This window comes from Rhinoderma darwinii, chromosome 7, assembly GCF_050947455.1.
Source record: "Rhinoderma darwinii isolate aRhiDar2 chromosome 7, aRhiDar2.hap1, whole genome shotgun sequence".
Classification (NCBI taxonomy): domain Eukaryota; kingdom Metazoa; phylum Chordata; class Amphibia; order Anura; family Rhinodermatidae; genus Rhinoderma; species Rhinoderma darwinii.
Genome location: NC_134693.1, coordinates 137,241,116 through 137,256,888, shown reverse-complemented (window position 1 = coordinate 137,256,888; position 15,773 = coordinate 137,241,116). Strand labels below are relative to the sequence as shown.

The following is a 15,773-nucleotide window of genomic DNA, read 5'->3' as shown; positions in this document are numbered from 1 at the left end:
GCTGATTAATACAACCATTAAGCAAAATTATCGCTCAGGTTTCTTATAGTTCAAGAGTCCTCAACCTTTCCAAAGTGGGGAAAAAAAGCCTCTACAGAAGCCCCGAGCAGCTGCCGTATTAATCACCGCGGTATTCATAATATATTCACCGGCATTAAAGGCGGAATATTCCAAGTGGGTGTTTTTTGTCAGGCACCAATTGCTTTTAACAGGTACTCCTGCCGAGTACTGAAGAACATACACGCTTTACCTTCCCCCACCCCCACTGCAACGAGGCGCCGCCGCTCACCAGCCTCCGATTGCTGCTGAGAGGTAGAAAGTCATTCAATTGTATTAAAGGGAAGTCCAACCGGCGCAAATACTCAAGTGACAAAAGTCTCACAGCTGAAAGCGAACAGTCATTTAGTTTCCATATAGAATTAACCTACATAAAACATTGAGTCACTTTGTAGATATATTACTAATCTTGTACTCCACCAGCAGAATAGTGAGTGCAGCTCTGGAGTATAATACAGGATGTAACTCAGGATAAGTAATGTAATGTATGTACACAGTGACTCCACCAGAAGAATACTGAGTGCAGCTCTGGAGTATAATACAGGATGTAACTCAGGATCAGTACAGGATAAGTAATGTAATGTATGTACACAGTGACTCCACCAGCAGAATAGTGAGTGCAGCTCTGGAGTATAATACAGGATATAACTCAGGATCAGTACATGATAAGTAATGTAATGTATGTACACAGTGACTCCACCAGCAGAATAGTGAGTGCAGCTCTGGAGTATAATATAGGATGTAACTCAGGATCAGTACAGGATAAGTAATGTAATGTATGTACACAGTGACTCCACCAGCAGAATAGTGAGTGCAGCTCTGGAGTATAATACAGGATATAACTCAGGATCAGTACAGGATAAGTAATGTAATGTATGTACACAGTGACCACACCAGCAGAATAGTGAGTGCAGCTCTGGAGTATAATACAGGATGTAACTCAGGATCAGTACAGGATAAGTAATGTATGTACACAGTGACTCCACCAGCAGAATAGTGAGTGCAGCTCTGGAGTATAATACAGAATATAACTCGGGATCAGTACAGGATACGTAATGTCATGTATGTACACAGTGACTCAACCAGCAGAATAGTGAGTGCAGCTCTGGAGGATAATACAGGATATAACTCAGGATCAGTACAGGATAAGTAATGTAATGTATGTACACAGTGACCCCAACAGCAGATTAGTGAGTTCAGCTGTGGAGTATAATACAGGATGTAACCCAGGATCAGTACAGGATAAGTCATGTAATGTATGTACACAGTGACTCCACCAGCAGAATAGTGAGTGCAGCTCTGGAGTATAATACAGGATGTAACTCAGGATCAGTACAGGATAAGTAATGTAATGTATGTACTCAGTGACTCCACCAGCAGAATAGTGAGTGCAGCTCTGGAGTATAATACAGAATATAACTCAGGATCAGTACAGGATAAGTAATGTAATGTATGTACACAGTGACTCCACCAGCAGAATAGTGAGTGCAGCTCTGGAGTATAATACAGGATGTAACTCAGGATCAGTACAGGATAAGTAATGTATGTACACAGTGAGTCCACCAGCAGAATAGTGAGCGCTGCTCTGGAGTATAATACAGGATATAACTCAGGATCAGTACAGGATAAGTAATGTAATGTATGTACACAGTGACTCCACCAGCAGAATAGTGAGTGCAGCTCTGGAGTATAATACAGGATGTAACTCAGGATCAGTACAGGATAAGTAATGTATGTACACAGTGACTTCACCAGCAGAATAGTGAGTGCAGCTCTGGAGTATAATACAGGATGTAACTCAGGATCAGTACAGGATAAGTAATGTATGTACACAGTGACTCCCCCAGCAGAATAGTGAGTGATTTAGAATATACAGTATTATATAGAGTAAGTTGTGCGGTGCCCTCTTGGCGCGTCGTTCTCTCTCTCCTCATTACCAGGAATGAATGGGTCTTCGTTTCTTGCGCTGCCTGCAAGTCTTTGGGGAAGCGCAGTGGAGATACAAGTCTTGGTTTCCAGCAGATTGTGTAACGGCGGCTTCTAAGGATGAACGTGCTAATTCTGCAGCAGGGAAATAGGATCAGACTCTGCAGAATTGCTGAGGGAAATGGCAGCCACTGATCTGTACGAGCAACTCTGATTATACAGCGCTGTGTGCGCAAAAGTGCCCCCATGTAAAGCTCAACTGCTGGTCACATACACAAAAATAAATGACAATTTCAAATAAGGCCTCGCTCCAGTGATGAACAATATCTACGTGGATTGATGCTGCATGTACTTTGCTTTACAGATTTTTGTACTCCAGTCACATTCAGAGCAGCATTCTAAAGTTAGTTGGCTTCAGTTAGCTCTTAGGCTGCATAACCCAATGGCCTTTCCATGCACTCCCTGCTGTAAAGAGATACAAATGCACACTGATGAAGAAACACCACATCTCCCAGAATGCAAAGGAGCAGAGATTTGCTAGATGTCAACAGTGGAAATATGGGTGTGTGACTGCACAGTGCAGACCGGTTTCCTGTAACAGTCTAATTTTGAATGCAGCTCTGGTTGTGACTAGAGTAGAATATAGGATATAACTCTAAATGGTAAGTAAAGCAAAATATTCTCAGACTTACTCAACCGTATACCTATACACATGTATCCAGGACATATGTATACGCCGTTTGCTCTGATAATCTCGTATTTACGGTAAATAGAACGGCGAGATAAATGTCGCCGGTGTATGTGACCAGCTGGAGACCTTTTGGAGAAACATTAAACCCCCCCCCCCCCACCACTACAGTAGGCGTCACTGATTCACCTCGAAAACGACACAAAGCAGATTGCGGATTATACGAGCGGGTAAATTTGCTGCTTGTTTTACGATCCGGCTTCAGAAAGTAAATTTGGAAAGTCATTAAACATATCGAACTATGAAACGAGCGCAGAAAATGTAAGACACCTAATTGCCTCTGTCTGTATCGGAAATCCTATTGACGTTAAAGGGAGAGCGAGCGGCCGGGGGAGGGGCGCTGACGACGACAAGATTTTATGCTCATCAATATTTGATATCATCTCCAAGTAAATGCACATTTCCTGAGCCTGCCCTGGGACCCGTCGATCGGCTTCTGCCGGAATTTACTGGCAAGGAGTCTTGGAGGAGTGCGGGCAATTTCGGGAGATTTACATGAGGGGCGCAGCGGCTATTCTTAGGAAGTCGCCAAAGGCAGAGAACATATAAAGCACTTAAAATATCTGTAGGCTGTGGTGCTCTGAGTAATACACCGACATATCACAGTGGCAGCAATGGGCGGTGCGCGGAGCTGACTGACCGGAGCAGGCGCCCGCGGAGTGCAGGTAAATAACACCGGAGAGATGCTGGTGTCATACACATCGGGTTGCAGATGAAGTCCAGTCTATTCCAAACCAGTCTCCCTCAGCTTAACTATGTTGAAAGAAAAGTTCTGCAAATTTGTAATATACTTTGTTTTTAGATCTCTGCTTGCTGTAAGTGAATGGAGGCTGAAACCAGTCCGGGCCAGAAGTGCAGGCATCCCTTACAAAAAAAAGACCTCCGATACCCTGTAACAAGTCCTGCTCCTGTGTCAGCTGGACATGATCAGCCTGCAGATGTGAACAATGTTTCCATTCACAGGCACCAAGCAGAGATCTTTGAGGAATAGGAATATTAAAAACATGACAATGATTATGCTTTCTTTTCTTTTTTAACATAAATCTAGACCCATTGCATCCTTTTTAAAGCATTCTGCAGAAGCTAGGGAAATAATACTTTATAATAAATACCTGTGCTGCTGCAGAACCTCTTGAGCTTACTGATTGACATGAAGCTTTCACTAGTCATCACAAAAAAAATGTGGTTAGGGTATGCATTAATGGGGTTGTCCATAGGTTGTGTCTGGTATTGCAACTCCTCTACCTTAAAGTAAATAGGGCTATGAGATGCAATACTACACACAACCTGTGGACAGAAGTGGCGCTGTTTTGGGAAGAAAGCGGCCATGTTGTTCAAATCCTGGACAACCCCGTTTAGCCCTAAATCTATGCAGCTATTCTGACATGAACTTGCCATTACTCATCCCAAGTGAGGTGTGGTAAACCAAAAATTATACAGCTGCTGCAGAACCTCATTTTGAAAAAGTTGGTGCTTTATGGTGCGTGGCAGATACTGGTTGATCGCGATTGAGAATCCGATGATCACTAATTCTGCGACATAAGCAGGTGTCCTAGGGGGATCTTAAAGGAGACACCTTCAGTGTCTGGAATTATATTAGTTGTAGGTTAAAATCAAAATGAGATCGTCATCACTATATTTGCAGTAAAGATAGCAAAGCATGCTGTGACTTGTAGTCCTACAAGCGGATAAGAACCTAAAAAACGGCATCATTCAATAGGTCCCAAAGTGCGACCCACAAAAAGTTAGAAACCCCATAAGACCAGCCAGGTCATTGAGCATGTTACCTCACCAAAAATGAGCAATTCGCAATGATCGCTACGATCAGACATTTTTGATCTGCTCATAATCGCAATGTACAAAGCAAATCTTATACCTTTGAGCAAATAAAAGAGTAAAACACAAGAGGACACGTAGGAGATCCGCTGCTGACGCGTTTTACAGCCATTTCAATCCGGTACAATTGGTTTCTGAAATAGCAGATTAACCCTTTCCAATCGCATAACCCAGAAAATGCCGTACAGTTCCCCCCACTTAACAATAGCCGTATAATGAGCGGAAAATTTCATCCCGATGCCCAATTTAGACGCGTAGAATTGTTTGGTTTTGTTTTGCAACAATGCAGCTTCCTGTAACAAAGCCAAGTAAAAATGTGTCATCCGAGGCACAAAGGGAAAAACACCATCGCAAGAGCTTTACCTCCATCTCTTTCAGTACAGGGTGGTCTTCAATTCCAGGGAACAGAACCCGCATGGCATAAGTCCGGTAGTCCAAGAACGGGATACCGGCCCCATCGAGGTCATTGGTCAGCTCGTGAATGTCCGTCTGCAGCTCGGCAAAAGCTAAAAGACAAAGAAAAATAAACAAAAATATTAGTATAATGTCCAGGGACCATATACAGCGTCCAAACTCCACCTCATCAGAGAACGTCCTCATATCCAAGGTCGCAACGTCCTTCAGTAAACAATACACAACAATTACAATTGTAACGATATTTAAAAGAACGGCTGAATGTTGATTGGACAACTCTGTGCCATAGGATACATAAGGAACGGAGAAGATTCTGTAGAGCCAATGACAGAGAGGAGAAGGGGCCCTAAAGAAAAATATCAAAATGGGCCCTTATGGTGATTGTAGTGCCCAGGACAGAATGGCTTGGATTTTGTTTCCCCCTCAAACCTTGGGAGAATTCCTCCATTGTTTGCCAACATCTGAGGCCTCATGCACATGGACGTGCCCGTAATCACAGCCCGTGATGGCAGGCACGGCCAGGCTGCGGCGGGCATTTTCGTGCCGTGCTCCTATACAAAGTATGGGAGCATGGACCGTAAAAAACGAAAAGTAGGACATGCTCCATAATTCCCGGCACGGTTCTACGGCACAGACACCTATCCGTAGCGATACAGAAAGGTGTCCGCGGCCAATAGAACCGGGCGTATTACGGTCCGCAATTACGGAGATTTTTCACGGTCGTGTGCATGGGGCCTTAGGCTTCGTTCACATCTGCGTCAGGGCTCCGTTCTGGCGTTCCGTCGGAGCTTCCCGTCACAACGGAACCCTGACCGAAACAAAGGGAAACCATAGGCTTCCGTTTGCATCACCATTGATTTGAATGGATCCGTTGTGACGGGAAGCCAGAACGGAGCCCTGACGCAGATGAGAATGAAGCCTTCAGTTTGTTCGTAGAGAGGAGTCCTGCTCAGGTTCTCGCACCCAGTATCAAAGGTGATGCAACCAACCCTATCTATAGGGGGCGCCATAGTATCTGCTTGAACTGCTCTTGGGTCACGAAGGGAACCATATAAAGCTTCAGTTACATTGTCTAAACCCCCAGTGATTACAGCGGATGGAGAGTCCCAGATGTGAGACCCCCAGAGACCAGCTGCACACCAGGCGTCCCACCACATGAAAGATGGGTGTCCAAACCAGACCTTACAGTCGCCCTTATTTAGTACAATTGCTGAGCGTTTCGGGTTGCGTCAGCCGGGTGACCATGTTGGACCTACAAGCTCTGATGGAGATCCACGGTCGTCCCAGATTATATTAGATATTATTTATATTGGCTCCAGTCTTGTCAATATTATATATTACATTTGTAGTGCACGGAGGAGCAAAGGAGGAACCAGTGGAGGCTATTTGTTTATTTTTTACATTGGTCAGAATGGTTTTGACCATAGACGCTCCAATTATTGCTATGATTTGTAGGATCGGGCACATTCTCATTACTTCTGCGGCCTCCTATACTCAGGAGGACCTGAACACCGCGAGTGACTGAGCCGTCCCTGCCGTCCCTGTAGTCAGAATATATCATGACGAGATTTAACAGCTTCACGTCTCCTGCGATTTCAATCTTCAGGATTTTATTACGTGAAAATAAACATTGTGCTTGATAATCCAGGATGCCGATAGGAGATAAGAGGGAGCGGGATCCTCTCTGCCTCTAATAACTCTATCCGGAGAATAAGCTGCAGGCGGCAGCGGGGGAGGGCCGGTGTGCGGGCAGATCTGATCTATACAAAGTGATAGTGGCAGGAAACGATGAATAAGTGAGAGGACAGCGTGGAAGGAAGCCCCCTTTAAATAAAAAAAATTATATATATATCCCCAGTAACTATATGTCCCTGATCGTCCTCTTCTGCCACTTTGCTAATATTCTTATCTGTTCGCTGTATCTGTTTCTGGGAAAGTTGGGTGCAAACCAATAAAAACATCAATAAATCTACCGCAGGGGGCATCACCCAGCTTTCCAAGAGACCTGAACAGCAAATTTACCTGGCTATATAGTCCTATATCTCCTGCTCCCATTATCACCGCATAGCCACCCCAATGTGTCATTCAGAACCCGAGAAAAGCTGGGTGACTGACTCTATAATGGTTTTCTTCAGTTTTCCCAGAAACCGATATAACTAAGTAAAAGCAGAGGTCAATATGATCACTAACAGTTGTGCCACAGAGGTAGTCACCCAGCTTTCCCAGGCACCTGAATGGTAAATCTGTTTATTTCTGCGGTGATCAATGATTGCTGCATCACCAGTCAAAATGATCATCCACTCCTGCAGAACAGATGGATTATAATCCTGGAGGGAACCGCAGTTGCAGCTGTATTGATTGTCACCCAGCTTTCCCAGGAAAAGACCTGCCTTTGATTTAATTCACATATTAAGACCTGAACCAAACATATCCAATAAACCACGAATGGGGAATAGATCGTTATAAGTGCCCGATGTGCCAAGCAAATGCCCAAGCACAAACCCAACAAGCATATAGCCCAGAGGGGTCTGAATAATGGGGGGCAATGGAGTTCTTTATAACCCCCCCGGCGGCCTCCATGTATATAGTATGTCATCATTTGGTACAATTCTCGGCGCGGTGCGGCATGTCGCCATGTCCCGGAGAACATTTGCTTCTTGGGTGTCAAATACAACGTCTAGTGATCATCCCCATTACCGGCCCTGCGGATGCCGCCCTCCTCCCGGAGAACTGCAGGTGAGACGGTGACTGTGTCAGACACAGATCTACGAAAGGATTTCAATTAAATTCATGTGGCAGCGCTGAGAGCAACTTTCGGGGCTGTCAGATGCTTAGGAAGGTGGAGGGAGCAGCGAGGGGGGGCAGCGGGCGAGTGGAGATCTCTAATCTGTCCGCGGAGTAACTCAAAAGGCATAGGATGGGTAAAGATACCAGGCCGCTTAATTAAAAGGCTGTTCTTTTATCTGCCAGCTGATCGTCCGTGGCACCGCCGTGTCGCTGCTTTATATATATTCTATATACTTCAGTGTACCTATAGGCGCACACATATAAAGAACCGGTTTCTTCATCTTCTTTATACTGCCAACCTCTTGCCCCCCAATTCTAGCCCCGCTGCAGTTGGCCGGGTTGTGACACCACATTCTGCTCGTACAAATAATGGGCAATTTAATTGCCTTCTGCGAGAGTTTTGAAGACTCCTTGTCCCAGTTTCCTCCACGTAATGAGGCACCTGGGTGTCTCACCCTCTTCCCTCGCTCTTCTTGCCAACGCTTCTCTTTTATATGGTCCACCTCAGAAGATGGCAAGATATAAATAAAACCGCTGATTTAACTCCCCCCCATTAGTACATTGTGCCCCCCCCCAGACTCCCTGAGGAACGGTCTTTGATTCTGGATGTTATTATCCAACAACCTGAGGAGGTGAACATCAAAATGAGAACCAAGAATGAGGCCAGATATGAAACGAGGGCCAGGAGGACATGGAGCATGCGAGACTTCACGGTGACCAGAACGGGTTCTGCAGAATCCGCACTATTAACGGGCGCTGGATTATTAGCGCTGGATTATTAGAAGGCGCGGTCGGCTTAAATATATATAGAAATGGAATATCTGCGCGAGACGGAGATATCAAGTCAGAACGTGGATCATTATTACGGTTATTAACCCCTTGGCGACATCCAACGTATATTACTGAGAGGTCGCCAAGGTGAAGTATGGAGCTCGCTCCATACTCAGCGGGTGACGGCTGTGTCATACAGCCGACACCCCACTCCAACGGGCGGAATCAAAGATCACTTTGATTCCGCCCATTTAACACTTTAAATGCCGCGGTCAATCGCGAGCGCGCCATTTAAATTGTTACAATCAGGGTGCGCCCCCTCAAACACGCCTTTGCGCCCACCCGCGATGCAATTGGCCGTTGACAATGGTAGCCATGGCAGCCTGGGGGCCTAATGAAGGTCCCCAGGTCTGTCATCTTTGTACTCCTTTGAAGCCCTTCAAATGACTGTCAAAATCACGATATACTGCAATACATTAGTATTGCAGTATATCATGCAAGCGATAAAACTGCGATCGCTGGATCAAGTGCCCTAAGGGGACTAATAAGACGAAAAAGGAAAAAACTGTGACTTTTTGAAACATAAAAAAAAAAACGTTCAAAAAACAAAAACAAAACAACCTTTTCCCATTTTTTCCCTAAATCAATCTTAAAAAAATTAAAGTTCACACAACTGGTATCACTGTGTCCGTATAAGTCCGAACTAGCACAATACGGCGTTCTTTAACCCGCTCGGTGAACGCTGTGGAAGAAAATGTATATAAAACACGCAAATTGCTATTTTTTGGTCACCTTCGCTTTCCAATAAAATGAAATAAAAAGTGATCAAAAAGTCGCATAAACCCAAACATGGTATTGGTGAAAACTACAGCTCGCTCCGTAAAAATTAAGCCCTCACATCGCTAAGTTGACGGGAAAATAAAAAAAGTTATGAGAATATGGCCACACGAAACATTACATTTTTTTTAGCAAATAGTTGTTTTTTTTCTAAAAGTGGTAAAACATAAAACAAAACATATAAATTTTGTATCGCCGTAATCGTATCAACCTGTAGAAGAAGGTGCACATGTAGTTATTACCGCCTGATGGACGCCGTAAAAACAAAACCCCTCAAAAAATGGCGCAATCGCAGTTTTTTTCCCCCATTTCACCCCAAAAATATTATTTTTTTTCGCTTCCCAATACATTATGCGGGACAATAAATGGTGCCATGAAAAACGACAACCTGTCCCGCAAAAAAAAAAAAAGAAAACCCTCATACGGCTATACAGATGGAAAAAGAAAGAGGTTATGGATTTTGGAAGGCGGGGAGGAAAAAAAACGAAAATGAAAAAACTCAAATTGGCCGCGTCTAAGGGGTTAACACATGTGGGGACTTCTGTAGGACACACATGGAAGGAGCGTCATCCAAATCTGCTGGTTTGCGATCTCTCCGTGTCGTGGCCTTATTTACCTTCTTTGCACTCTAATGCCACCCTCGACTCCAGATTATCCATCTGCAGCTGGAGACGCTTCAGGGTACGATCTGCATCCCTTGATTTGCGCTTGTAGGCAATGAGGACGATGATGATGATGAGTAACAGGAGTCCACCACCTCCACCGATGCCAATGATCGCCGGCAAGGTCAAGAGACTATCAGAATAGATCTGCAGCGTGCCGGGGGAAAATTCAAAGCCTCCAACTTTGATCTAAGAAAGAGTGTAGACACGGCTCGTAAAGTCTCGGAACGTTCTTCATAAATCAGACAGATGAAGACAACAAAGGGTTGATGGATAAAGCAGGTGCATCAGGACTTACCGTCACTTTGTGTTGTCCGGTGAGGTTTGGTGACTCGCATAGAAGCTGCGTCTCGGAGACCGTCAGCGCACAGGGGGTATCGCCAATTAACACTGTGTAGTTCAGGCGGAAATTTCCGGGAACGGCTGGAAGAATGTTCCGACCCTAAAAATAGAACGATTACATCATTTCGATATACGCCGGGCGCTAGGGTAGACCCTATAAAAGGTAATCGAGTATTTACATCAGTCCATAATCCACAACTCACGAACCTTGATGATGAGGGGAGAGCTCGGCTTCAGTTCTAGGTTTCCTGACGCACTCAGGGGCTCAAACACAGGATCCGGGTAGTAAATGTAGGACGTCGTGTTCACAATAAGCAGGGACTGGACATTGTCCATGATAAAACCAATCTCATCTGGGCGATCTCCGTTTTCGGGTGGGGACCTCAGTGGATTCTCAATGGATGGGGCTAGGCAAACCATGGTGCTGTCATTGTACACTGTGCAGTTCTAGAAAGAGAAGACAAAGGAACGTCAGGACAAAGAGGATGGTTCTGTTCTGTCCAGATATAAACTCCATTCGCAGCAAACTTCCAATAGTCTGGGATCCACCGAACCAATGCTGCTGGACTACTGGATGTTATGGACTATCGGGTAGATTTCGGGTATTTGGCTTCTGATGGGTCCGTGTTCTAGTGATTGACAGACCAGAATTTGACATATACTGTACTGGTCACAAGCACTTACATAACTGCTATGGGACCCACAGAGAAAAGGGGCCCCATCTCCGGTATCCCCCACACCGGTTAATCATGGCCAGTATGAACCATTAGCAAATAAAAGGAGGAGGAGACCAGTCTGCGGGTCATGCCTTCCCTTTCTCCTATAGTAATGGGGTGAAGCGTTGCAGACATGTGCAGTAGTGGCATTACCCAGCATCAGGAGGATGGGATCCATATTAACTTTAGCTATAGGTCCCCTATTCGTGGCGGTTTATAATGTTTAGTAATTTGCTGATCTCCTCAGTTAATAAGCAAAGATCCGGCTCCCACAGCGTATGATTAATGGATTCTCAACTATTACCGGACGTCATTGTGAAAAATTCCCCCAAATTCCCAGCGGAGACTAGGAGGTGCTTACGTTCTCCCGCTCCACATCACCATATTTTGCACGTATTTTCGGTTCCCTGATGGTGGCCAGGTTCACTCCAGTAACGGTGAGAGGTGTCCCACCACTGTAATACAGAAGGACAACAATCAATGCAGAATACGGTCAGCCACGGTACTACTACCTCATCCTCCGCTTCTCGGGATGGAGTCAGGACATACCTGGTGATGCTCCACTCCGGCTCGATCTTCTGCACTGTAGGGTCCTCGGTGTAATTGTATTTGACAGTCTTATTGCGGAGCGTGGCTCTGTTGATGTAAATCTCGATTTCGGTGCTTGTCGGGTTCGGCCCCTGTGGAGTTTTGCAGCGAATTTCCTTTGCGGTTCTCCTAGAGATGGAAGAGAAGAGCGCGTCAGCCATACAGATCTCTCAAACACTCCTTGACCAGAGGCCTCCATGTACGAAAGACTGGCAAACAGGTCGCAGTAACAGATGGTTGCATTAAATCCTATGGGGTTCTTTGAGGGTACGTTTGGGGATCGTCACCAATTGCAACTTTTGTGACTATTGGGCTTAAGTCGCAACGCGTTTTGCCCCCGATCACATGCCTATCGTTGCGGTGTAAATCTGGTTATACCACTGAACATGTTAATAAATAATAGTTATCATATACAATAAAGGGGTCATCTCATCAGGACAAGACTTATCTATACGGCGTACTGGGGCATATGTGCATCATAGAGGGGGATCCCATCTATATACTAGCCGCTCACAAATAGTGGATCTTTCTCTGGCGGACGTGCTCATCTGAATGGCAGGGACCATATACAGCGTCCAAACGCCATCTCATCAGAGAACGTCCTCATATGTATCCAAGGTCGCAACGTCTTTCAGTAAACAATACACAAAAATTCCGGCCACAAGTGTAACAATTTTTTTAAAGGAACGGCTGAATGTTGATTGGACAACTCCTTCCCATAGGATACATATGGAACGGAGAAGATTCTGTAGAGCCAATGACATACAGAGAGGAGTAGGGGCCCTAAAGAAAATATCAAAATGGGGCCTTATGGTGTTTTGGCCACCCAGGACAGAAGGGCTTGGTGTTTGTTTCCCCCTCGACCCCTGGGAGAATTCCTCACCCCATTGTTTGCTAACATCTCAGTTTGTTTGTGGGGAGTCCTAATCGGGTTCTATGTGACCCTTTATAGGTGTATTCCGGTTATGAAGAGATATAAGCAATTTTCACTTATCCACAGGACCAGAACGGGTGGTCTACCCTTCTCTAGAACAGGGGGCCCATGAGTCCCCTCGTTTAAATAGATTGGTGGTTGAGCATGCCCACTACGGCTTCATTCACGGTCTGGCATAGCACTCCACAGCGCTCGGCCATTCTGCCAATCGATGAGGGGTCCCAGCGGTCAGACCCCCACCGATCCAGACGCCATCACCTATGTTGTGGATAGGTGAAAATTACTAATATCTCTTCATAACTGGAATATCCCTTTAAATCACAGATCTTTAACTTGCGTTTCTACAGTGAATGCGAAACTACAACTCCCAGTATGCCTTCCTTCTTTGCATCCGAATAATACATTTAGAAGTCATAAATGATTCATGAGATGTATATGAGAACTGCGGGACAGCATATAGAAAGGGAAGGGGGCAGCATAGATTTTACCACGCCTGATCTGCGGGTGCCGGCGTCAGGCGGCTGCTTCTTCTTCGGCAGCAGCTGTGTAATGCAGCAGCCGAAACATAAGAAGCCTTTACTGAACTAACACTCGGCGTCACAGTCTCACCCTGCAAACAGCAGCTATTAGCGCTGATAACCACCAATTACCACAGGAAAATATTTAAAGACCCGCTCTATTATCATTCGTAATCTAGAAATTATGCACTTGAAATCCTACAGAAGAGAGACGCCGGCAGAGGGAAGTGTGAGCGCGGGAGAGATGCAGCCTGGGGCACACACTTAAACCCACGTCTGCAAGTCACAATGTGCCGCTATCTCAGCGCTCGCCTGATCATTCTCAATTGGCTTTTTACAGCACAAAACCTCCCCCGGAGGACACGTGGCGTTCTATGGAAAGGCGCGATGCTTATTTTTAATATACCATCTGCGTTTCATAAGTCACGGATGAAAGCTGCTGGGATCAAGGAGACTATGTAACATCAGGAGACTATCAGAGGGACATCGGCAGCAGCACAAAACTCTCCTGTCCTGATACTTTGCTACAATGCATCAGTCACGGTCCGGCCATTGAGGATTGTCACTACTGGATACATTGTGGCAATCGAGCTGTGAATGGTATTAGATCAGAAAGGGGGGGGGGGGGGTTACTGCATGAATGTGGCCAAGCTGCAATACCAGACACAGCCCACAGACAAGGATGGCGCTGTTTGGGGATAAAGGGCAAACTTCTCTAATCTCAAACAAACCCTTTATATGCAAAAGGTTGGAAGCCCCCTTTAAGGATGCCCTGATAAACACTATCTGTAGTATTTTAATGCTGCCCATATGACTAGCTGTAGTAATATTCTATTATAGTCGCCCAGTATGGGGTGTGTTTTGCTATATGTCACTATACACCATTAATGTTTACTCAAAGAATCCCAGGAACCTACCAAGAAAAGGCGCAGGGTCGTCCTCCGATGTCTACAGACACATTGCTGCCGGCGTTCAAGTTACTTCCCTCTATGGTTATCCACGTGCCACCCGACAACGGGCCACGGGCTGGGGTCACACGGTAAAAATGTGGGCTCTGCAAAAACAGATTAGTGCAGTATAGTTATTGATTAAACTATGGCATGAACTGTATGCAATATTACCGACACTGGGCCAGCAGGGAAACCAGGATTGCAGCTCTGCTACATATTACACTGACTAGGTCTTGGGGTCAGGACGTCACAAACGAAACACCCACTGATCCCCAATTTACAGCTTATCTATGGATATGAACTAAATAAAAAGCGGAGTCACTATGTAAATACATTGCATTACTTACCTTAGTTAACAGGGCTGCATTTACAAATTTGCTGGTTGTCTTTGGATACAGTCAGCAAGCTTGCTGACACACCCCTAGCAGCTTAGCGGCGCTCCTATAATGTTTTTACTACTTGAGATTACTGCACAGTGTCTGATGTAAAAACTGCACTTCCCAGAATGTAAAAAGCCAGAGAAATGTTGGGATATTTCAGCTCTGAAACGGCAGAATAGTGAGTGCAGCTCTGGAGTATAGTACAGGATGTAACTCAGGATCAGTACAGGATAAGTAATGTCTGTACACAGTGACTCCACCAGCAGAATAGTGAGTGTAGCTCTGGAGTATAATACAGGATGTAACTCAGGATCAGTACAGGATAAGTAATGTAATGTAATGTACACAGTGACTCCACCAGCAGAATAGTGAGTGCAGCTCTGGAGTGTAATACAGGATGTAACTCAGGATCAGTACAGGATAAGTAATGTAATGTAATGTACACAGCGACTCCACCAGCAGAATAGTGAGTGCAGCTCTGGAGTATAATACAGGATGTAACTCAGGATCAGTACAGGATAAGTAATGTAATGTATGTACACTGACTCCACCAGCAGAATAGTGAGTGCAGCTCTGGAGTATAATACAGGATGTAACTCAGGATCAGTACAGGATAAGTAATGTAATGTATGTACACAGTGACTCCACCAGTAGAATAGTGAGTGCAGCTCTGGAGTATAATACAGGATGTAACTGAGGATCAGTACAGGATAAGTAATGTAATGTATGTACACAGTGACTCCACCAGCAGAATAGTGAGTGCAGCTCTGGAGTATAATACAGGATGTAACTCAGGATCAGTACAGGATAAGTAATGTAATGTATGTACACAGTGACTCCACCAGCAGAATAGTGAGTGCAGTTCTGGAGTATAATACAGGATGTAACTCAGGATCAGTACAGGATAAGTAATGTATGTACACAGTGACTCCACCAGCAGAATAGTGAGTGCAGCTCTGGAGTATAATACAGGATATAACTCAGGATCAGTACAGGATAAGTAATGTAATGTATGTGCACAGTGAATCCACCAGCAGAATAGTGAGTGCAGCTCTGGAGCATAATACAGGATGTAACTCAGGATCAGTACAGGATAAGTAATGTAATGTATGTACACAGTGACTCCACCAGCAGAATAGTGAGTGCAGCTCTGGAGTATAATACAGGATAAGTAATGTAATGTATGTACACAGTGACTCCACCAGTAGAATAGTGAGTGCAGCTCTGGAGTATAATACAGGATGTAACTCAGGATCAGTACAGGATAAGTAATGTAATGTATGTACACAGTGACTCCACCAGCAGAA

At 45.0% G+C, this 15,773-nt stretch overlaps 1 protein-coding gene across 3 annotated transcripts in view; it reads right to left on the bottom strand.

The window, feature by feature from the left end:
- PLXNA1 (plexin A1) overlaps window positions 1-15,773 on the bottom strand; it is a 288,333-nt gene that overhangs the window by 34,328 nt on the left and 238,232 nt on the right. For all 3 annotated transcript variants that reach the window (XM_075831799.1, XM_075831801.1, XM_075831800.1), the window contains exons 15-21: window positions 14,054-14,190; window positions 11,646-11,813; window positions 11,458-11,551; window positions 10,588-10,827; window positions 10,337-10,480; window positions 9,993-10,227; window positions 4,931-5,073 (exon numbers count right to left, since the gene is read on the bottom strand). In XM_075831799.1, the coding sequence (XP_075687914.1) occupies window positions 4,931-5,073; window positions 9,993-10,227; window positions 10,337-10,480; window positions 10,588-10,827; window positions 11,458-11,551; window positions 11,646-11,813; window positions 14,054-14,190 (1,161 nt within the window). The remainder of the gene's footprint in view (window positions 1-4,930; window positions 5,074-9,992; window positions 10,228-10,336; window positions 10,481-10,587; window positions 10,828-11,457; window positions 11,552-11,645; window positions 11,814-14,053; window positions 14,191-15,773) is intronic.